Here is a 22972-nt window from a genome sequence, read left to right as displayed (position 1 = left end):
GATTAGTAATAGCAGAGGATGATAACATACTGTGGAGGCTTTGAGGCTGAGGTGATGAATGTGGTGTTCGTTTGAGAGTGAAGCTGAAATGTTTTCATGTTTTACCGTTTGAATCGTGATCATGAATATCAGTATACCAGAGAAATGAAGCTCTGGGCAGAAGTAACACCATAAGCACAGGCAAGGGGTTTTGTAGCATATTTTAGAGAAATCCAGGATTTCTGGGAGGAAAGACATTAGTAGGGTCTGTGGAAATGTGACTGGGAAAAAGAGGCTAAGGGTTACATTTTTTTTAATTTAATTTTTTTGTTTTGTTTTAATTTTTTAAAACAACTTTACTGTGGTATAATTTCTGTATAGCAAACTACACATATTTCAGATGTTCAACTTGCTGGATTTTGATAGATGTGCACACCCACGGAACCACCACCATAATCAAGATAGCTAACATTTCCATCACTCCCCAAGAGGTGCACATTTCAAGCTCCCCACCTATCCCTTCCCACCCCCTTTCTCCCCTGGTAACCGTAAGTTTGTTCTCTATGTCTGTGAGTCTGTTTATTTTTTGTAAATAAGTTCATTGGTGTCTTTATTTTTAATTCCACATATAAGCGATATCATATGGCATTTTTCTTTCCCTTTCTGACTTACTTCACTTAGAATGACTATCTCCAGGTCTATCCATGTTGCTGAAAACGGCATTATTTTATTCTTTTTTTATGGCTGAGCAGCATTCAATTGTGTATAAATATACTACATCTTCTTTATCCAGTCATCTCTTGATGGGCATTTAGGTTGTTTCCATGTCTTGGCTGTTGTAAATAGTGCTTTTGTGAACATTGGGGTGCATGTGTCTTTTCACATTATATTTTCCTCCAGATATATGCCCAGGAGTGGGATTGCTGGATCAGATGGTAAGTCTCATTTTTAGTTTTTAAGGAACCTCCATACTGTCCTCCATAGTGACTGCACCAATTTACATTCCCACCAACAGTGTAGGAGGGTTCCTTTTTCTCCACACCAAGAGGGTTAAAGGTTAAATTTGAAGACACTTAAAGCTATGCCAAGAAGTTGAATCCTGTTCTGTAAGTTTGTGAAACCATCAAAGAAAATAACAACATATTCTTATCTCTGTGTCAGGGAAAACCAAGTTTATGGTAGGAAAAAATTGGGAGGAAAAAAAAACCACAGCCACACTCATGTGAAACAGGGAGAGATGAGTTAAGCCCAGGATGAAGGGATGTTAAAAGAAATAGTTGACAGAGACTCTTCTGTAGAAAATTCCAGATGCAGTGACCTATTTGATACTAAGGATGAGAAAGAAAAAAAATCAGTTAAAAAAAAAAAGTCAGGGCATCCAGTCTTGGTGAGTGATTTGCTGTTTGCCAAAATAGGAAGGAAAGAAAGAAGGAAAAGAGGAGTTTCCGATGGAGGAGAGGAAGTATTCTCTTTGGAAAAGTTGAGTCTGAAATAATCAGGAGATCTTTTGAGTGGGGCATCGGGGAGCAGATAAGAACACAAGCCTGAGGTCCAGAGAAATGGTCCGTGCTGGAGCTCTCGATAGGGCGGTGGGGTATTCATTATAACACCATGTGAGGGCTAGAAGGATGAGATAAAACAATAACAAGGAACAGCCATTAAAGAGGGAGGAAGAGCCAGTGAAGCAGCCGGGGAGTTCCTTCTTGGAGAGACTAGAAAGCCAGGCCAGGGCAGAGCCGAGGCTGGGGGAAGAAATCACAGTGCCCTGTGGAGGGAGACAAAGCCAAGAAAGTTGCCATGAGATATTTGAATTAAGATATTGATTGCATTGAGTAGAGAATTTTCTTTCACCAGGAAGAGACAGAAATCAGATTGCCAGGAGTGGAAAACTGTTCATGCCTTTCCAAAGAGAAAAGAGGGCTCTTTCCAGGGGGTTGATAGATTAGAATTTAAAAAAGAATGAGCAGCACCTTAGATGGGGGTCAGAGAACAATTTCATAAGCAGGGGAAATGCTAACCATTTTCTTAGGATGAAAGGAGAGAGAGAGAAAGGGGTAGAAAGAAGAGATCAAATAAGAAAATCCGAAGTTAGAAGGAGAAATATGCTGTCCATGTTAGGAGGATGAGATTAAAAGTACATAGAAGGAGGAAACTGATATTAAATAGAAGAAAGAATATTTCATTGAAACAGTCGGGAGAAAAATCAAGAATTAGGAAATCCCGCCTATATTTAGAAACGTATATAGAGCCGAATGAAAATTGCCAGCAAAGGATTGTCTAAACGTGATGTTTTCTGCCACGAAGAACTGGAGAAAGACAGTTCATTGAAACCAATTAGGCATCTCTTTGCTGAGTGTGGTTAACGTCGCTGTGGAAGGAGACAGTCAATACGAAATGATTCTTCTCTTGAAGAACCTCACAAATCCACACACGTGTAGCAGAGTGTGTTTGCACAGGAAGGTTGTAAGACTGGTATTTGATTATTACAAGTCACGTAAGATCCATGGCACATGGCAAGCACGGAAGGCACATTTGAGGACCGTGTGCTGGATGCTGGCGTTAGACAGATCTTCCGAACCTAGGCTCATCGTATTTTTAATTCTCTCAAAACCTTCTGAATGGAATAAGATACCTAAAACCAGTTTCTTAAACCAAAGTAATGAACTCTGACTTGCAGACAGATTCATTGTAAGATTTTATTTTCATGACCACCTACTACTTATTGACTAATTCCGTATACACTGGATAAAGTTTATTTCTAACTATGAGTAAAAAAAAACCTTACTCAGACTAGCTGTAGTAATAAAGAAAAGTTATTGTCTCTCATAATAAGAAGGTCAGAGGAGAAGAGTCTTAAGGATTAGTGAATTCATGGCTCAGTGATGTTTTGTGATGGACGTAGGTTTTTTAATTCTCTCCACTTGACTACTGTTATCCTGTTGTCCCCATCCTAAAGCCGGTATCACTTAAGACCCAAAGGTGGCTGCTGGCAACAACATTACTTCCTTCTGGAGAGAGAGAATTTCCTTTCCTAAAAACACGAAACAAAGTTCCTCTCCTGTCTCACTGACTTACGTTGACTAAAGGCTCCCATCCTTGATCAAATTCCTGCCCTTGGAGGGTGGAATCACCATGACTGGTGTAGTCATTACAACATCCACTGCATATGGTTTGGAGAAAGCTCAGAATAGGGGCGTTTCTTAAAGTCTCTGGACACACTCTCCTTGATGCCAAAGTGCTGCTGTGGTCCGTGGAGCTTCTGTTAAGCCCGTCGATGGATTAGCTCCAAGACCTGCTTGATGGGCATCTGAGAAGCCCTTACAATTTTTTTGTCCTTTGTGGCTGATGATAGAGATACTATATAAGTTAAAATTATTTGGTAGAAATATTAAAACTAGGAGGAAGACAGTTTGAGGCTATTTTTAGTTAGACCTCACTCTGTATTAATTTTAGTCTTTAGTTTGCTGTCAGAATCAGCATGTGAAAGCATTTATTGCTTCTGCCCTATGTGTGCTTTAATAACGCCTTCCTTATTTGTTTCTATGGGAGATTTTAATTAAAGCTCTTGTACCAGACTTCCATTCTCATCTCCTTATTTTAAGATGAAAAAAAAAAAAGAAATCTAAAATTAACTGAAACAATTTAAAGAGGAGGAGTTCACTAGCAATTTATCCCTAAATCCTTCCTCTTGATCCCCAGGGGAAAAAAAGTAGCCCACATTTTTAATCAGAACTTTATTAGTCCTTTAAGGTTATAATCTTAAAAGATCATTCTTGAAGTTATTTTGTCTTCTTTGCATAGGTCTTTGTCTTAAAAAAAAATGTGTGTTGAATTGTGACAAATTGTTAGTCACTTACGTGTCTTAAGGATGCTATTATGGCTAAATTAATGGCATATGGAACCATTCACTGAACTCGCAATTATGTCCACAAGGAAGAAAACAAATCTGTGACATTAATGATGAGTAACTCATCATTATGGCCAAGTAACTTATTTTCTTGCCTGAGTTCCTCCTGTACTCAGCAACACATTGTTGCTAAACGTGAGGAGGAGGGGATCATTCTGAAAGGCATCTCATACCAAACCTTTATAATCCTGCCCACCATCTGCCTAGTAAACATCTCGGTGAGCTACCGGAGTCTGCTGACTCAAAGATAATCGTATTTATTATCTGAATGTCTCGTAGCATTCTGAATATAATCAGATTATAACTGAAACCAGTTTCCTAAACTGAAGTAATTAACCCAGACTTGTAGACAGACACATTATAAAATTTTATTTTCATTACCACCTAAAAGGAAAATGAAGACAGATGCTTTTCTATTAGCAACAGAAGTCTCCACAAAAGCCCACTCGTTTTCCTCCCAGAGGCAAATATTATAAGAAATCTGGCTTTAAGTAGGGGAAGTAGGGAGAAAGGATAAATGGCATTTTTCTTGATGGAGAAATAGCAGTGGTGGGGTCTTCCCTAAGACTTAGTTCTGGGAAGAGTCTAATTTGGCTTTCAGAAAAGATGTGAAGGAAGGGAGTATGCCATGCATTCTTGGAGTTTGCTGATGATGTCAGTATATTCTCCTTGCTAACAAGAGCCTAAATTGATAATTAACTGAAGGAAGAATTTGCAAAGCTAGCAGTGTGGAACAAACTTCCATATCGTCAAAAGTAGGTGACCGTACGTGGGAACAGTTACCCGAAATACTGACAGGCAGTTTAACGTTATGATGAATCGTGTAGGTCCAGACTTCCTGGGTTGGAATTCCACTTTTGCCACTGACTATCTGTATAACTTTGGGCAAGTGACTTAACCCTTTGTGCGCTGGTTTCAAACTCTGAGGGTCATTCCCTTTATTAGGTAATTTGTAGAGCTGTGAGAGTTGCCTTCTGGAAAATCAAGAAATGATATTACAAACTTTTAATAATTTACATGGATCTTCTCTGTATGCAAAAATGTTCACCATAAGCTCATCCCAGCCCTTAAAACCAGTTAGCAAGGAGCAGACCCTCAAATACCCTGAGAGGAAGGGGGGCTTCAAGTTTCCTACTCTTTATTGGGGGAATGGGAGCCTGGAAAGGCCTGGAATCCGTGTTTCAAAGTTGAGGCTTGGGTATTGGAGCTATGAGGGTTCCGGGGGCTGAAGATACTGAGGAAAATGCCAAGAAGTCAGAGGTTTCCGTATCTGACTGACAAGTCTCTTTGTAAGCAGCCCTTCTCCCCTCTCTCTCGTCTCTTCTCTGGAGAATTGATTTTTTTTTTTTTTTTAAGATCCTACTTGGGGGAGAGGTGTGGGTGGTAATGGCAACTCAGTTCAGGGCCGCCGTTTTCAGAGTTTGTGTGGAGAAGAGCCACATGGTTGGACGTAGGTGTTTTGAGACTTACTTCCATTTTGAGAAACAACTTCTTTCACTCAGAGGCTGTGGTCCTACATCCACAGGGTTCCCCTGGTTTCCTCTTTTATCCTCCAATCCCCTTCTGTCCCCTGAACATCTTCCACTGGACCACAAGTTGCTTGAGGGCTGCACCCCAGACCCATTCATCTCCGAAGCCTGGACAGGTGTAGACAGTACCAGGTCCCTGGTCAATGTTCAATTAATATTTGCTGGATAAATGAGACAGAAATGGCTATATCCCAGTGCCTCCATATTCCCTTTTTGAATCACACCATTGATAAAATGTATTTTGTCTCTAAAAATATTGCAATGGGATTGAAATCGGGTGCATTTGCAAGAAAAAATGAAAAAAAAAAATACTATCCTATCTATCAAGTGGTTGTAGAAGCCTTTGTGAGCCAGCCTAGGATTTCATCACTGTTTCTAGTATTATGTATTACTTCTCCAGAAAAATGAGTTCTAAGTTCCCCCAAAATTGACTTGTAAGGGTTTTTAAAATTTGATTTCGTTAAAAGTTTGGAAACCTTATTACTTAATTTATGGTATCTTTGATTACTTGTAGAAACTGAAATGTATTGAGTTTTTAAAATCCATTTATGAAGTGTTTACTTGCCAAATTATTTGGGGTTCTTAAGAGTTTCCACTCCCCCCAGTGGTTGTTTAACGTTGTGGGGGCCTACTTGCATAATCTACCCAAAAGAGAACTTTTTTTTTAGACAATGGGTCAGACCAAATACGGATTTATACATTCACAAGAGAAATGCCCATATTTTATTTTATGAGGGCAGAAGCACTTGAAGACATTTCTGAAAGAAGGAACTGAGGGAAGATTTTGGACAGGGTAAAGAAAAATGTTACAGGAACAGATACGCTGCATTTTTTTCAGGCCCTAATATGGAATCAGTTTACAAGTGTGATTGATCCTCCTTAATATTACTCTTACTCTTCCCTTCTGGGTCACTCATGCTGCAAGAATCCTAGTTTCCACACATTGATATTTGTGGCAGCCTTGGTCAAATCGGTCCTCCTCTTTGCCGTACCTTACCTCTCGTCAAGCACAATGCACTGTTAGGTTACATCATTTTCCTTCTCCGACATGTTTCATCACTCACTCACCAGCTGATAGAAAACTTCATCTTTCATTCATGAGCACCTGAAATCTGGCCTCATATTTCCTTTTCAGCCTTACTTTCTGCTAATAAAAATCAGAAACTTCTCATGCCTGAGAGACAAGTCTACTCGTGGAATCCCGCATCTGGCTTTCTTGTGCAGACACTCCACCCACCTCTGACATCATGCTTCTCTGAGCTGTTCTCCTCTGTCTCTCACCTCCTCTGACCAGTTCTTCCACCTGGATCTCTAGTCCAGTTGTCCAGTTTCCTTTCTTTTCCCTCTCACAGACCCCTCCTGTTTTCAGTTCATTGCCTTTTCATGTAAAATTTCATTCTGAGTACCACTGGAAAGTATATTAAAAAAAACCCAAAAACATATTGGAGTTCATGGTCTCAAGCCTCAGCTGGACCTTCAGTATTGCCAGAAAATCTAGCCAGCTCGCCAGCTCACTCTCATTCCTCTTTCAAACGTTCTTCATTCTCTTTGTACCTCTAACCGCAACACTGTCTGATTCAGCTTCTCAACAAGGGACATGTGACTAAGTTCTAGAGTGAATAAAAGCCAAAATGTAAGGACCCTAACTCCTCACCTGCAAATCTATGAACATTCTTCTTTCTCACTGTTACCATGAGAAAGGTCCCCAGTGGTAGCCCCCCACCCCAAGCCTTTACTTCCTTCTCTTGGACCCTGGTTTGTTTATCGTCTCATTGTGTCTACTGCATTTTAAATCCCTCACACTCGTGAGACCCCCCCACCTCTTCAACAGTGTTGCTTGCTCACTTTCTCACCAGCTCTAGACCTTTTTTCCTCTCTCGATACAGATATATTTCTATCTCCCCTTGTATAGCTAGTGGTCTCCCTTGTCCCCATTCTCCTATCTTCCTTTCCTTGCTCAGTCTATTGCATTGTGACTTATAACCTCAGGACTCCCCTGAAACGGTTCTCTCCAGTGTTACCAGTGCTCTTCCATACACTAAACTAATGGATATTTCCCAGAAGTGGTCTCTCACTGCCAACTCCGACCTCCCTTGACGAAAGCATTCCCTTGGTCCGTTTGACCCTGCCACTCTTTAGTTTTCAGTTCTCCCTTCTCATTTTCCTTTGTGGGTTTCTCTCCTCCCTGGCCCTTAAGAGTTGGTATTGATGATGGCTCTGCCCTCGGCCCACTTCTCTCTCCTTACGCACTCCCATGGCAGTGTTACCGAAATGGCCGTGTCTGCGGCATCAATACCTGAATGTGTATTTCCAGTCCAGTCGTTCCTCCCGATGTGCGGCTTGAATCATCCTGTGAACATCACACAGTTACTCACAGATGAGTATCAGCAACCACGCCAGAACTTCTTCTTCTCCAGCGATCCCTAGGGAATCTTTAGGGGAAGATTCTAGCTACCCATCTGCCCAGCCTGACTCACTCTTTCTTCCATCCATACTGATAAAATTACCATCCCGCAGGGGTTTCTCATGGCCTTTAGCAGTTCACCAAAGCTCCTGAATTTGACTCATCATCCTGTCTTGATATGGTCCCTCAAACCGAGCCAGACACATCCTTTTCTTCGGTTTTTTTTTTTAAAATTAGATATAATCAACATATAACTTTATATTAGTTTCAGGTCTATGACATAATGGTTCAATATTTGTGTGCGTTGCAAATTGCTCACCACAACTAGTCTAGTTAACATCCATCACCATATATCATTACGCATTTTTCCCCGTCATGAAAACTTTTAAGAGCTACTGTCTTGGCCACTTTAAAATATACAACACAATATTATTAACTGTAGTCAGCATGCAATACCCAGACACGTCCTTTTCAACCTGAAGCCCTCTGTACGTCACTGAACTTTGTCCCCAAAGGGCCATTCTTTCTCTACGTCCAGTCCTTTTAAGATTTTCTCTTTCCCAGTAAATACTCATCCATGTACCTCAGTCCTGTGCCCCCATTCTTGTCATACGGGTACCAGATTATAGAAAAATGTAGACTTGCTTTCTTTTACCAGCTCTGTTTCTTCTCTTTGGCAATTTCACTATTTTCTGGACTGGTTATTCCAGAATCAGCCTATTAAATAGAATTCTTATTCATGATTTCAACATTAGAGTCTAACAGTTCTCAATATTTTTATTTGACTTTTAATATTAGAACATGAAATTGTTCTAGAAAGTTAAATGTTTTAGGATGACTTTTAGAAAGTTCATTTGTTTGTTTCAAGGAAGTAACTTGGGACAGTGTAACTTGGCTTTTTTACATGTCTTTAAGGCACAGAACTGGAGAGAGGAAATTTACTTCTCTTTGGGGGTTTAGAGGATGCTGGCTTATGACTTCATTTATTTCTGATATCATCAAGTTCCTAAAAAATACCAGACACTGAACTAGACTCTGTGGTTAAACTGGTGAATGAAAATTAGCATTGCCTTTGTGCTGAAACTTTCAGCCTAGAAGAGGCAGGACAAACTTTCACCAAATGGTCACACACCAAAAGTTGAATTGAACACTTGTCACAGATGCTGTGAGAAAGGCTCTCTGAATACACGTGAAAACTGGTCAGAGATGTAAGGGTTTTCAGAAGTTACAGCTCCTGGGGTTTTCATCTGTTTGTTTTTGGCTTGGGTGCTTCCACTGTACGAAGTAGCGGAGGGCCCCATCAGGCATTCACACGGCAGCCAGTTTGGATGCTTACCGCAGTGGTCCAGGGGGGGGTCTCCCTGGTCAGCAGTGGTGGAAACAAAGCACTACCATAGACAGTGGCCATTGCTTATGAGGTGAGAGTCTGGTGATCCCACAGTGGGAGTAGAGCAAATGCCAATGAAGGCTCACAAAACCATTGTTGGAATGTGCATTTTGATGGTTTTGTCTTACGAATACTTTAATCACAATAGAAAGTTCCAGGTGGAAAAATTTAAATCAAATTGCCTATGAAAAAATGGGTCATGTTTACAGTGAGTGGCTTATAAAAATGGAGAAAGGTGACAGAGCTGCAATGTTTGTGATTAGAGAAATTATCCCATGATAATTAGTTTCACTTTAACAGTGATCCTGAGGAATATGACCCAATTTCAGATTTTTTATTGCTTTTACCAGTAGTCTTATGTGAGAGTTTTGTGTTTTGTTTTGTTTTTAGCTTTTGTGTTTTTCTTTTTTTCTGTGAAAAAAGAAACTAAACTCTGCCTGTTAATGAGGGAGCCGCACTCATTCAAAAAGATGTTCAGACAATTGGAGTTCTTTTTAAAAGGTGGAATACTGCCATCTGTTGTTCAGTAAAATTGTTTGTAGGCTAAGCAAACAGAAACCTCAAGTTCAAGTTTAATAGCATTGCTTTAAAGCAATTCAACAAACAAAAGATCATCAAAATTCATCACCTTTGTGAGTTCATACTTATTTCAGAGATTCTGAATTTTTTTAATAATATTTACTGGATTCAGAGAATCCAGTTTCTCCCACTAACAGAAATAACAATTCTTTGTATCTACATAGCAACTCATACTTAACCAAGCCTTCCCATTTTCATCTGCGTGAGCAGTCTTGGGAACCATCCATTACCTGAATTCCTCAAGCTTTGCCAGCCACCTCATCTTTTATAATTAGGAGAAACAGAACCAGCCTGAAAGTCAAAGGCAGCTAAGGTTATCTCCTCAGAGATAAGGATGCTTACTTGAGTAAGCGCTTTCATAAGTATATTTTATTTCCTAAATAGTAAAGCAGTATTCTGTAATAATTGTTATTTTGGGGGGATGTTGGGCGAATTTGCTAGGATCTGGAAGATCTTAAAATAAACATAGGGACAGTTTTAACAGTTTTGGACTGACTTACAGATAGATTGTAGGGCAGTATGTAAGGACCCGAGAGTGCATACTACATCCTATTTGGTGACATGGAATGTTCTTTGAACATCAAAAGAGAAGGAGGTTAAGAATTCTGGTAACTGCTGGAGTTTGCTGTGTCTCACATCTCAAATGGGGCCGGCCAACTGTGATGTTTTTAGAACGCAGTTTGATGAAGGGCCCTATATGTTTTCCTCCTACTGTACATATATATTATCTTAAGGAGAAAATCCAAATGTCAACTCGTATTCCCTGCCAGAAAATTAAAATAAGCAAACATCTGCTTCCTTAGGATGACATTTAGCCAAGGTTCAGCCTACAATGAGTTACTGCAAAATTTTCACATGATTTCATTTTTAAAATATTTCCCAACCAACTTCAAGTCTAAAATTATAAATGGGTCCTATGAAAGTATAAACACATATGCAATTTTGCTGGCCCTGAGGTCAGAACCAGTAATACACCAAAGATCATTTCTCGAATCCAGCTCATCTTCTAAATGAATTTAGTACGTTCAAGACCAAGATACTACTTCCTGGTAGCACAGAGAAGGATTTGGGGTGGGGGTGAGGGGTGGCAAACTGTTTGAGAGAGGTGGGGTGAAACGGTGCCCCGACACCCATCAGGCATCTTTTCCCAGCATTAGGACCGAAGTTGGGTAGGAAAAGTCCCAGTGGCTCCCCTTCTGTGTCATCCCTTATACTGTTTATCCCTCCCTTATCCCAGCTCCCTTTCCACCCTGAGAATGTTCTTCCCATGCTGTGCTTTCCTCCCAGGGTGCCTCTCAGGATGACTAAATAGAAAGAAGAGGGGGGAGTACTTCCAACAATGGAGCTAAGATGGCTGCTTTTAGAATTCCTTTCACATGGTCTGTGATAAATCGTACCGGTGCAATCAGCCATATTCACTGAAACCAGGACTTCTGGACAATTACTTTCTAAGAGCCTGAAATTAATCTCAGAACTGCTCTGAGTCTATGGGAGGAGGAAATACAGACTGTATTTACCTAGAATAAAAAGTGGAAAAGTGAAACTGTTTAGGTTTCTGCTTTTGTTGTTTTACTTTGTTTTTGTTGGTAGGGAAATTATATCTCTATGTTGCCTTCGTTTACAGAGAGACCACCGGGCCAGGTGTGTGTGAACACCCATGCACACAGTAAGCATCCCTTTTTCAGGGCAATAATAATAATGATGATAGTGGCGCTATATAATATTTTTCAAACAGGTACTGTGGGGCCAAGCACTCTACTGAGGTCTTTGTGTGCATGATCTCATTTAATCATCAACAATACTGTAAGTAGGTTATTATTACTACCCCCTTTTTAGAGATGGGGAAATAAGAGCTAAGGAGATAAGTGAATCTCGTCAAATCTCAGCAGATCAGAAATTTGAACAGAGGCAGTCTGATTCTAGATCCAGAGTTCTTAAAATCCCCATGCACTACCCCATAAAATAGAAATTTGATATGATGAGTGAATAAAACTTCCTGGCTTATATCCCAGTTTTGTGTACCTTTGCTCCCAACCTCTCACATATACAACCTTCCATATGTACGTGATGAAAATGTACACTTGTACCTTTTTGTACATCATGCTAATTTGTAAACCAGACTTCACTCCTGCCCCTTATTCCAGGAATGGTCATGAATACCTTTGACACAGCAATTATATTTTGTCTCATTTCGAGTGAAAGAAGGTGTTGGGTTTAAAATAGTGTGGAGCACTTTTAACCAGTAGTTGGTCTATTAATTTAAAACGTTTTTAAAGCAGAGAATCATAAAAATATATGGTTTTCTTGCCTCTAGTAGTATATTTTAACTTGATACATATAAATATGCAAGCTTTCACACATCTTTCGATGAAGAGCCAGGAATGTTTCTCTTTGGGTATTTTTTCATTATATTAATTGGAGTTCAGAGTTATCTTTCTTACATGCAGCATATCCAGACTTCATTGTATATGACTGCCAGTTTCAGGGGGTTTTTTTGTTTGTTTGTTTTTTTATTTATTTATTTTTTATTTACAGTAGTAATGACTCAGGCAGTTGGAAGCATTCTGAGTTGAAAATCTTTAAGGCACATTATCATTCTCCTCTTGAAACTTTCCAGTTGTATCTCACCTGCTTAGCAGAAATCGATGTTAGGGCCTCATCCTTATGAATCTGTAAGGAGGTCTTTAAATGTATTCAACTTCGCTTTTAAAGAAACTGTTCTATTGTTTACTTGCGTTTCGCTGGTTTATAGGTACTTTATTAGCATACGTAAGTTACCGTGACCACTAGAACTGACCTAGATGGATTTGGGGCCAAACAGAGCTGATACTTGGCAAATGTGCAACTCAGCTACTGGGGGTTGAAGCTCCAGATAACAGTCTATCCCCCGAAAAGTCCTCAGCATACATGAGGCACGTTACCATAGGGAGGAAACCACATCAGTAACTCAGTAATAAGTTAGAAAGTGGAGCTTGCGTAAGACTAGCAATTAGCGATGGGTGTCAAGACGGCGGGAGGTTAGCAATCACTGAAACAAGGATTTTCAGTCTACATAATAACTTTAAAATCTTTTTTAAAAAATTTGAAATGCTTCATGAGCCAAGAAAAAGGTTTTTAAATCATTTCTGTCTTTCTTCTTTGATATATATGTGTGTGTGTGTGCTATGTAAAGAAATGCTTTAGACTTACAGAATTGGAGGGACCTTAGAAAGATCCAGGCTAGTTTTCTGATTTTACAAAAGGAGAGCTTGGGTGCTCCAATGGATACAGTATTGCCTAGGGAAAATCCATGGTTGATTTTGGAAACCATCAGAAATTTTAAAATATTGAACAACAACAACAAAAAGTCTCATTTGAGGAATAAAGCATCTCAACTAGGTTATCTGGATAATTATCTCAATCCTAGAGCTTTTGTATTTGTAAACTATCTTTGAGTTTCATGTAGAATTATAAAAAGAGACTTTTGTGCTGCTTCCAATTCCTCTCCTCCAGTTAGAATAAATTAATCTCCAAAGCAAGTGACACAACAAATGATTCTCTGGGCTTGAAGACTTGAGAATTATTACATCTTCTGCTTCTGGGCAGGGATGTATTTAACCTTTTTTCATGAAGTTATCAATTTAATCTTTGCTTCAAAATGTGTAGGGAGAAGAGCTGTAACTTGACTATTCTGGTGCTGCCCCCAACAAAATCTGTCAAGCATTGGATGCACTATGCACTTCACCCCACCCCCTACACCAGATAATCGCTCTGATCATTTTGAACAGCTAATTGCTGTTCACGTCAACTTTCCCATTCCTTTTCTGATTTTCCCCCTGGGCACCTTCACTTTCTTCAAGTGAAATAATGTTTGTTTACTTCTTTATTTCCACTTACCTTGTTCCTGTTGTTATTTCCTGAGACTTCCTAACAATTTTTTTTTCTTTTAGAGATTCTCCATTTCTGAGTAATAGTTTGATAGAAAGCCAGACACAGGCCTGCAGGAAACAATGTGTCATGTTACTTAAAGAGCTAACTTTGTTTTACGTTCTGTTAGTCATTTGATCACATGGATTTATCTGTTAGAATTTTTCATAATTTGCAACTTAGGGTAGTTCAGAAACTTAGACGCCCTTCATAGAATGCAAACACTTTCTGACCCCTCTGCATATTCAAGGCTTTCCCCTTTATCATACCAGCAGTGCAATTTCACAGTTTTAGCACAGAAGTAGTGAGAGTAAAAATACATGTTCTGTAATTGAATTGATTGATACATGCCTACGCTACAAGTTACGTTTTATGTTGATTCTAAGTGTGTTTGTTATTATTTCTTTAACTTCTTAGCTGTAACGTCAGCTTTTCTGGGCCTTTGGTTTACAACGAGTAAAGTAACTTGGAGCAAGCTAGATTGTTACCGTAGCAACCAGCATTCCGTAGGACATCCTGGAGATGGGGAAGTAGACTGGAAGGAGATAAAGGGGAAAAAGAAGATGTTGAAAGAATGGAGTGCTTTGAAAAGTGGTGGATTTACCGAAAGAATCGGCTATTTTTGGTTTGATATATAAAACTGCACTTTACTCCACTGTTCATTAGACTTTAATTCCAGATTTTCCGTTTAAAGGTGGCAATTCAAATTTGGTTGTCATTTGAATAGTACCCAGAGACTTATACTTGCATTTTCTCAAATGTTCAATATAAATATTTCCATTATAAGGAGAGCCCGCAAAGTGAAAATTTTTTATATTGCTGGCTCACTCTTTTTAAGGAAAAGATTTGTTTGATCATATGCACCGTAAAAAGACTCAACTTGTGGTTTTATGCTCCGTGTAGTTCATTACTGCACTCAAAAATGATTTCAGGCTATCAGCTTAAGATTTTCCTTTAAAGTAGCTTTAAAATAAACTTGACCTGTAGTATTTATTGTATTTATTATCACTATCTAAGATTTCACCAGGTAGATGAAATTTTTCTGAGCGTGATTTGGTATACTTAGAAATTTAATTAGATTACTTTTAAAGTTGAATAGGTGTGGAAGTACCATCTGTGTGAGTCACTCCATTGTTTCACATTTTGTATCATATGATGAAAAAGCTCTACCGATCAGCCGAAGCCCCCCTCCCTTGAAATTCCTGGACATGCCTGAGTCTTTTTAACTTGCCTGCCATTTATTGAAATAGCAGCCCATCTCTTTCAGTCTTTCAGCATTTCACGTGTGGTTAGTTTCGGTGAGTTTTTGTGGCAAGCGAGTCTGATTGTTGGTTTTAGATTTCGTGCCTCATTGAAGCCTTTAGTTATTTGAGCCAAAAAATGATGATAACTTCTTATGTGTGGTACAACTTTTAAGTGTTATACAATTTTAACTTTTCAATAGAAAAAACTAATAAAACAAAGGCCTGACTTCATAGCAGTAGGGAGACTTTTCCAATAGTAAAAATGTTTGGTTTCTTAGCCGATTCCAATGTGGATAATTCGCTTTTTATTGGCTTGAAAATTGCTTTTGTTTTCACTTGAAGACCTTTGCTCTCATAGAAGCTGCAGTACCAGAAGCATTAAAATTCATAATATGCTTATTTTGTAAATTCTTATGTAACACTGACATTGACTTATAAGGATGAGTTTTCAGTTCTGTTTCTATTTTAAAGTTCTTTTTAAATTTTTTCATTATGTGTTTCTTTCTGAGTATATAAGAAATGCATGCACTACTAAAAAAAAAAGAAAATGTATTATAAAAAGACATAAAATAAGAGAATTACAAGACTTGTTCTCTCACCAATAATTCATTTAAAGATTATAATTATGATTATTAACAAACATGTTCTACTTTTTCCTCAGGTTTATGTTTTTATAACCTTTATACTGAGTACATTTTGAGAAAAATCTCTTTAATTATTAACTATTAGAACATAAACTGTTAATTTCATTGTCAAAACATCTTAAAATTTTAAGTCCAGCATACATAATTTCAACTTTTTTTAGGGAAACAGTACAGTGACTTACTTGTTCAAGTTTATTAGAAAAACATGGTTAGGAATTCATAGTACTGTTTCAGAAGATCACACTGGATGAGTTTTTCAGAAGCATAATAATTAGACATGCACTTGAAAATACATTTCTAAAAGGGAATATTAACCCAGTTCAGTAGCATTTCTCATGAACACTTTTGAAGTTAACAACGTAAGTAAATATGTGAAATACACATAATCATATATCCTAGAACTATTAAGATTGCACTTAAACTTTCATGTTGATTCATAAAAGATATTTAAACCTCCAAGCAGAGAAAAACATGACACAATGATGAAATAAAGCATTAAATAATTACAGATGTATTTAGTAACCAACAATGAGAAAGTTCGGCATTTTTTTCAGCCTGCTCTTGAGCTGTGGAAAAGGAGTATGGATTTGGGTTTGCAGCCTGACGTTTCCACGCTCCAGCTATCTGATTCGGAGTTATTTTTGACTCGGTTATTTGGCAAGTTATTTTTGACTCATAAAAATGAAGGTAATAAGAGTGCCAACCTTGTCCATTTGTGCTAAATAAATATCAGCTGTCACCATGATTATTACTGCTTGACTCTTTTTATTCTAGTACAGAAGGATGTAACTTCTGTATCACGGCTTTACAGAATAATTTATCCATTGCGTATAGTTATTATAAGACAAGATACCTTCATAGATGTTGGATGTTTTCATAATTATCATATTTTTCTGATTACGAAAAAATACATGTTCCCTCTTGCTGTGATGTGCTTCCCTTCCCACTGAACAATATTTTATGAGTATTTTTCCAAATAATCATTTATAGGCCGACCCAAATCTTTTAAACAAATACACGATACTTAATATTTATAGTACAACTTAAAAAAAAAGTAATTTCTGTTACAATGCATTTATACCCACATTCTTTGTTATCAGAGCACTGCTGTACCCTTTGGGGCCTTGATTTTGTATTTCTGTGTATGTGTAGTTTCTCTTTAGACTAGATGTCTACTTTTTTTTTTTTTTTTTTTTTGCTGGATTATAGGATATATACATTCAAACTATAAATTAATAGACTTGGCAGAAATTTCTTTCCAAAGATATTGGATTGTTTTTACTCACTGCTCACTTCCCCAGACCGTTGCTAACACTTGGTGCTGTCAGTCCTTTATCACTTTGCCACTTTGATAAGTAAGCATTTTGTTTACATTCATATGCATCTTAAATATTTGGGAGGCAAGTCCCTTTTTATAGATTTGATTATTTACATTTTGTTTGAACTGTTTATTCATTGCCTTTATCCAAGTTTCACTTTTTAAAAAATTTTTAGAGGCCTTTTATTTGCATGTGTTTTATCTTCTCTGTGCGGTAAGCATTTTCTCACGGACTGTTTTTTTACCTTTGCTTGTGGCATGTTTTCTCATGAAAAAGTTTAGGTCTTTATTTAGTCAGATCTGTTAGATGTTTTCTTGACAGCTTATGCCATTCATATTATTTTTAACAGTCTTCCTACTCTCACCATTATAAAATAGTCCCCCATTTTTTTCTTTTAGTGATCTTATAATTTTATATATTTAAATTTTTCATCTCTCTCGAGTTTATATTTAAGTCTGTTGTGAGAGAATGATTAAGTTGTATTTTCTTCCAAATACAAACTTCTAATAATCTCTTATTGAAAAATTCCAGAATTATAAGTACTATTATTTATATCATTGTTGAACACTTATAATTGCCAGCACAATATTAAGTGCTTTACATATAATATCCCTTTTCATTCTTATCATTAACTCCTAAGATTGATGCTGCACTATATCCATCTTACAGATGGAGAAATCACAGCACTGAGAGCTTATTAACTTGCCAGAGATCATGCAGCGAGAAAGTGCTGGGATCAGGGGTCAGGACTTGGATGTCAATAGCCCCGTTCCAGAACCACGCCAATCACTGTGTTATGCAATTTAAACCCACTGTGTTATGTGAGTTCCTGGTGCCTCACACTGTGGCAACATTCCAGTAATAATAGTCGTCCGCATGCCGTCTTTAAGTTTCAGCTACTCTCTTAACCCTGACTCTGCCCATGCCCGCCCTTGCCCCCATATCTTCCAGCCTACATTGTAGCCTGACCAGCAGGGTTGGGAACATTCTTGTCCTCTGTTTTTTGGTGCTCTTCATTTCTTTAGCAAACAGAGAGTAATGACTCTGAATCCGATAGGCAGTTTGGCAGAAAATGACAAGTGTGCCATAGATTTGCAGAACTGAATTCTGGAGTTCGTACCCACCGCAAGAAGAGGGACATTTCGTGAATCTGAACACAAGTTGAGTTGTTTTTGTGCTTACCTCTAATATTACTTGAATAATGACCACACACCAGACTCAAACGTCGCATTAAAATATTCCTAAAATGAAAATCTTCTACTACATTAATGTTAACTTTTCAGGGTGAAATTTCTTTTTTTTTATGCCTCAGCAGGATTCCATTGTGTGTCTATATACCACATCTTTTTTCTATCCCATCTATTCATGAACACTTCCTAAATAATACACATTAAAATGTTGAGCTCTTCATAAGGAATGATTTTTTAATTGCAAGTATAGTTGATCCACAGTGTTGTGTTAATTTCTAGTGTACAGCATAGTAATTCATTTATACTTATAGATATATATTCCTTTTCATATTCTTTTTCATTATAGGCCATTACAAGGGATTGAATACAGTTCCCTGTGCTATACAATAGGACCTTGTTATTTGTCTATTTGATATATAGTAGTTAATATCTGCAAATCCCGAACTCCCAATTTATCCCTCCCCACCCCTGTGCCCCCTTAGTAAGCATACATTTGTTTTCTATTTCTGTGAGTTTGTCTCTGTTTTGTAAATAAGTTCATTTGTGTCCTTTTTTTTTTTTTTTTAAGATTCCATGTATAAGTGATATCATGCGGCATTTTTCTTTCCCTTTCTGGCTACTTTAGTTAGAATGATGATCTCCAGGTCCATTCATGTTGCTGCTCGTAAAGAATGATTGATATGAAGGGTTTTATTGGTTTCCTGAAACTTTTTACCTTTGAAAAACTACTGTGTATCTTTTTATCTCTTCAAATATGTCCTGCCCCTCCATAGTCTCTAGCATTAAAAAATGTGCATTGAACACAAATGCGGAAAAAGCCATGGCAAATTTGGGAAAGTTTAAAACAGGAATGTGATGCGAAGTTTGTTTTACTGTCACCCTAGCACCACTTGAGTCCATTTTTGCAGAAAAAGCTGTTTGTCTCTGTGCCTTTAGCTTCAGACCTTTCTCACCCGCCTGCCTGTGTGTGGTGTCTCAGTCTTCAGGAACCAGCATCACTGTGGATATTGCCGTGATGGGTGAGGCTCATGGCCTCATCACCGACCTCCTGGCAGACCCTTCTCTGCCCCCCAACGTGTGCACATCCCTGCGGGCCGTGAGCCACCTGCTCAGCACACAGCTCACCTTCCAGGCCATCCACAAGCCCAGAGTGAACCCAGCCGTCACCTTCAGTGAAAACTACACCTGCTCCGATTCTGAAGAAAGCTCGGACAAAGACAAGCTGGCTATTCCCAAGGTGGGTGTTAATAACATGCTCCTGGAAAGGTTCCACTTTTTCTTTCCATCATCTCCTCGGTCTCTTTCTTGTCACCCCACACCCACATGCAGATTCATATCCATGACTCCGCAAAGATGTATCTGTCATGGTGACCAAAGTCATACAGATTGAATCCTAAAGACCCGTCCTTCTACTTGATAGCTTTCTGTAAATAAAACATTTACCTTTTTACATTACCTTTTTTTATTCAGAAGTTCAAGAAATTTTTTCTTTCTATCAAGCCTTGTTCTATGGGATAAAGATACAGTAGTAGGGAAAAAAAAAAAAGCAAAAATCCCTGGTCCCACTCTTGTGGATTCTGTTGAAAGTGCATTGCCTTCTGAAATGCAAGATTCCTTTGCTCTTGAATTTCACAGTGTGGTAGCCTTCCTCGTACCCTCGAGTCTTTCTCAAACCCAAGTTGTTTTGTTTTTGTTTTTGTTTTTTTTAATTTTTTTTGCAGGGGGAAGGCAATTAGGTTTATTTATTTATTTATTTATTTGGTTTTTCAGTGGAGGTACCGGGGGTTGAACCCAGGACCTCGTGCGTGCTAAGCATGCGCTCCACCACTGAGCTACACCCTCCCCCCAAACCCAACAAGTTTTGATCTCAGAAAAGCTTTTAGTTGATTTTAGATTTTTAAAGTAAACAATGGCCTTAGTGATTTATATAATTTCTTCTTTTACATAAGATATAAGAGTTGCACAGAAATGAGCTGTAAGAGATAGGGTTCTGTACCTAGTTCAGAACTCAACATTAGTTGAAAACAAGTCATGTTACAGACTGAAAAAAACTGGAGTTTTCAATACATGCAGCACAGTTATGTATTTAGTAGACAAGCTACTGTCCCCTGGGGCTCATGGTCAACCAGTAGCATGTGGCTGTGAGTCTCTTGCCTCTTGTCCTTCACTCAACTTTGTCAGCTAGATACTTAAGTTTCTTTCTTGCATCTACTTCTCTGAGAAAGATATGGCTAAGCATGATATGACAGTAAAAGAATGGGGAGAGATTAACTGATTCCTTTAGGTCTCAAAACAAGCATAAGGTCAGGGACAGATTTACAGACAGTAATCCTGGTGTGTGCAGTGCTTGACTTCTTGTCTTCCTAATGAATTACCTTCTGGGATGCGTATCCAGATCTTTAAGAAATAATTGGCAGCTATTTAGTATCAGAGCTATTCTTGAATCCCAAGATGCCATATATTTACTTCTTGGGCTTTTCACCATCTTCAGAAGAGTCAGATGGGTCTTTGTAAACTCTGTCTACGCGGTTGTTCTCCTAGGACTCACTGGCCACAAATAAGAATGGGTTGAGCATCTGCCTCTTAAGACTATTGCTTTAGTTGTATTAGGTCACCTTCACTTTCATTTTTAAGGTTCAGACTCTCTTTGGAGGGCTGGTGCTCATCCTGGTGAGCCCAGAATCTTGCCACAGTGCTGCTGATGCCACATACTCTGCTTAGGATATGGCAGGAGAAGAACTAACAAAGAGAGGGTCCCAGGTTGATCAGCAGAGTCTTCAATTAAGAGGAGCTGGTCCTGATGACATCACCCATATGCCAGATGTCTGTCGTGTTAACCACAAGAGAAGTGGTACTGTTTGTGAGTGTCACTCTTAGCTCTTGTGACTTCTAAATCAAGAAATTAAAATTAAATCAGTGAACACTTCAGTGTAGTGACTGTTGTGCAAGGTGATAGAAATTAAGCCATAGCTCAAACAAGTGTCTTAGGAGGAAAAACTTCTGCTCATAATAGCTAATACCATGTGTGCATAGGTGTGTAAACCCTATTGAACTAACACAACTATAGAATTATCTCCAAGGTAGTTGACCCTATTCCCATAATCCCATATTTGTATAGTCATTGAAATGAAGATCCCAAAATATTCTTTTGATAATATTCATTCATTTTGCCCAGAGTTTCTTACTGAATTTCTGAGTCACCCGCATTTTAGATAAGTGATTTTCAAACAACAGAGTTTAATAAATTTACTGCCAATTAAAAACCCACTTTCTTTCATTATATGACATACAAGTTAGTGATAGAAAATGTGCTTGGTAATAAAACCATTGCTCCTTCTTCCTAGCGTCTGAGGAGGAGTTTGCCTCCTGGATTGTTGAGACGAGTCTCATCGACCTGGACAACCACCACCTCAGCCACAGGCCTGCCCACTTTGGAGCCTGCCCCCGTGAGGAGGGATCGGAGTGCCAGCATCAAAGCTCACGAAGCACCTTCATCCAGGTTAGGCAACGCTCCTGTTGGTTTCATGACTCTTGGAGAAGTTCCTTACCAAAAATGAATTACAAATTACAGGGGGAGGGAGGCCCAACCGATTATAGTTGGTCACAGGCCATTTTCAAAAAGGAAAAAGGTATATGGTTTAAATCCAGAGCAGAATAGAGATTAACATCAGATAATTTGGCTTACACTGTGTTGTATGACCTTAAATATAAAAGGGGGTTGTGACTTGAGGTGATGCCTGCTACTGTGACTTTGGATGGGAAGGATTGAGCCCAAAGGCATAGGCTAGAATTCACCTCTTCGGAGACCTACATTTTATCTTTAAATCAAAAGTATCCAACTTGACATTTGCAAATGACTGTTAGATTTCCCGCAGCCCACGAGGTTAGCTATCCTAGCATTATATGAAAGGCAGAAGATCAGATCAAAAAGTAGATTATCATTCTAAGAGCACCTAGAAATGTTCAATCAGTAATTTAAACTTTATTTAGACAGAGGAAAGATTGGTGGTTGCCAGAGGCAGGGGGAGAAGGGTAGGCAAAATGGGTGAAGGAGGTCAAAAAGGTACAAACTTCCAGTTATAAAATAAGTAAGTCCCGGGGATGCACTGTACAGCATGGTGAGTATAGTTAATAATACTGTACTGTATATTTGGAAGTTGCTAAGAGTGTAGATCCTGAAAGTCCTCATCGCAAGAAAAAATAATTTTATAACTATGTGTGGTGATGGATGTTAACTAGACTTACTGTGGTGATCGTTTCACAATATATACAAATATCAAATCATTATGTTATATACCTAAAACCAATATAATGTTATATGTCAGTTGTACCTCAATAAAAAATAAATAGAATAAACTTTAGTATATTAATTCTCATTTTATAAAGTGACTGACAAGTCCGAATCACCAATGCAAAAGGGAAAGACGGTGCTAAAATCTAGAGAGTTTTGGAGAAAACATCATGAAAGGGCTGCTTTCAGAGGGAGCTGTTGTGTTTGTCTATTTCTATTTAGAATAAACATAGCATACTTTATATGAATTCAAAAATTATGAGAACGTTTACCATATGAGTTCGGGTTTTGGAAACATTTACATCAGTTTTATCAATGACCTAATGGCTGAAAAATTACCACATCTTTGTCGAATTACATGAAGGCAATATTAGAAGTGATTTTTCTCTTGATCTTGACCTTGAATATAAATAAAGCATCATTCTGAGATTGGCAGAGAAGTGGAAACCTTTCATATCATAAGAATTTAATGACTGCCGACTTCTCTTGCTTTCTTGATTAAAAATATAATTGGTTTCTTCCAGAGTAACATATTATGGGGAGTCTGTTAAACCTATAGAATGAGAAGTAAGCCTGAATGATTCTTTCTTTCC

The 22972-nt window shown here is 38.3% G+C and overlaps 1 protein-coding gene across 5 annotated transcripts in view; it reads left to right on the top strand.

Annotated features, from left to right (window-relative positions):
- Positions 1-22972, top strand: part of PDE3A (phosphodiesterase 3A) — a 492862-nt gene that overhangs the window by 416665 nt on the left and 53225 nt on the right. For all 5 annotated transcript variants that reach the window (XM_032473218.1, XM_014559110.2, XM_032473219.1 and 2 more), the window contains exons 3-4: positions 19068-19325; positions 21433-21587. In XM_032473218.1, coding sequence (XP_032329109.1) covers positions 19068-19325; positions 21433-21587 — 413 coding nt within the window. The remainder of the gene's footprint in view (positions 1-19067; positions 19326-21432; positions 21588-22972) is intronic.

This window comes from Camelus ferus, chromosome 34 (genome assembly GCF_009834535.1).
Source record: "Camelus ferus isolate YT-003-E chromosome 34, BCGSAC_Cfer_1.0, whole genome shotgun sequence".
Classification (NCBI taxonomy): Eukaryota; Metazoa; Chordata; class Mammalia; order Artiodactyla; family Camelidae; genus Camelus; species Camelus ferus.
This window is presented reverse-complemented; position numbering and strand designations above follow the sequence as displayed.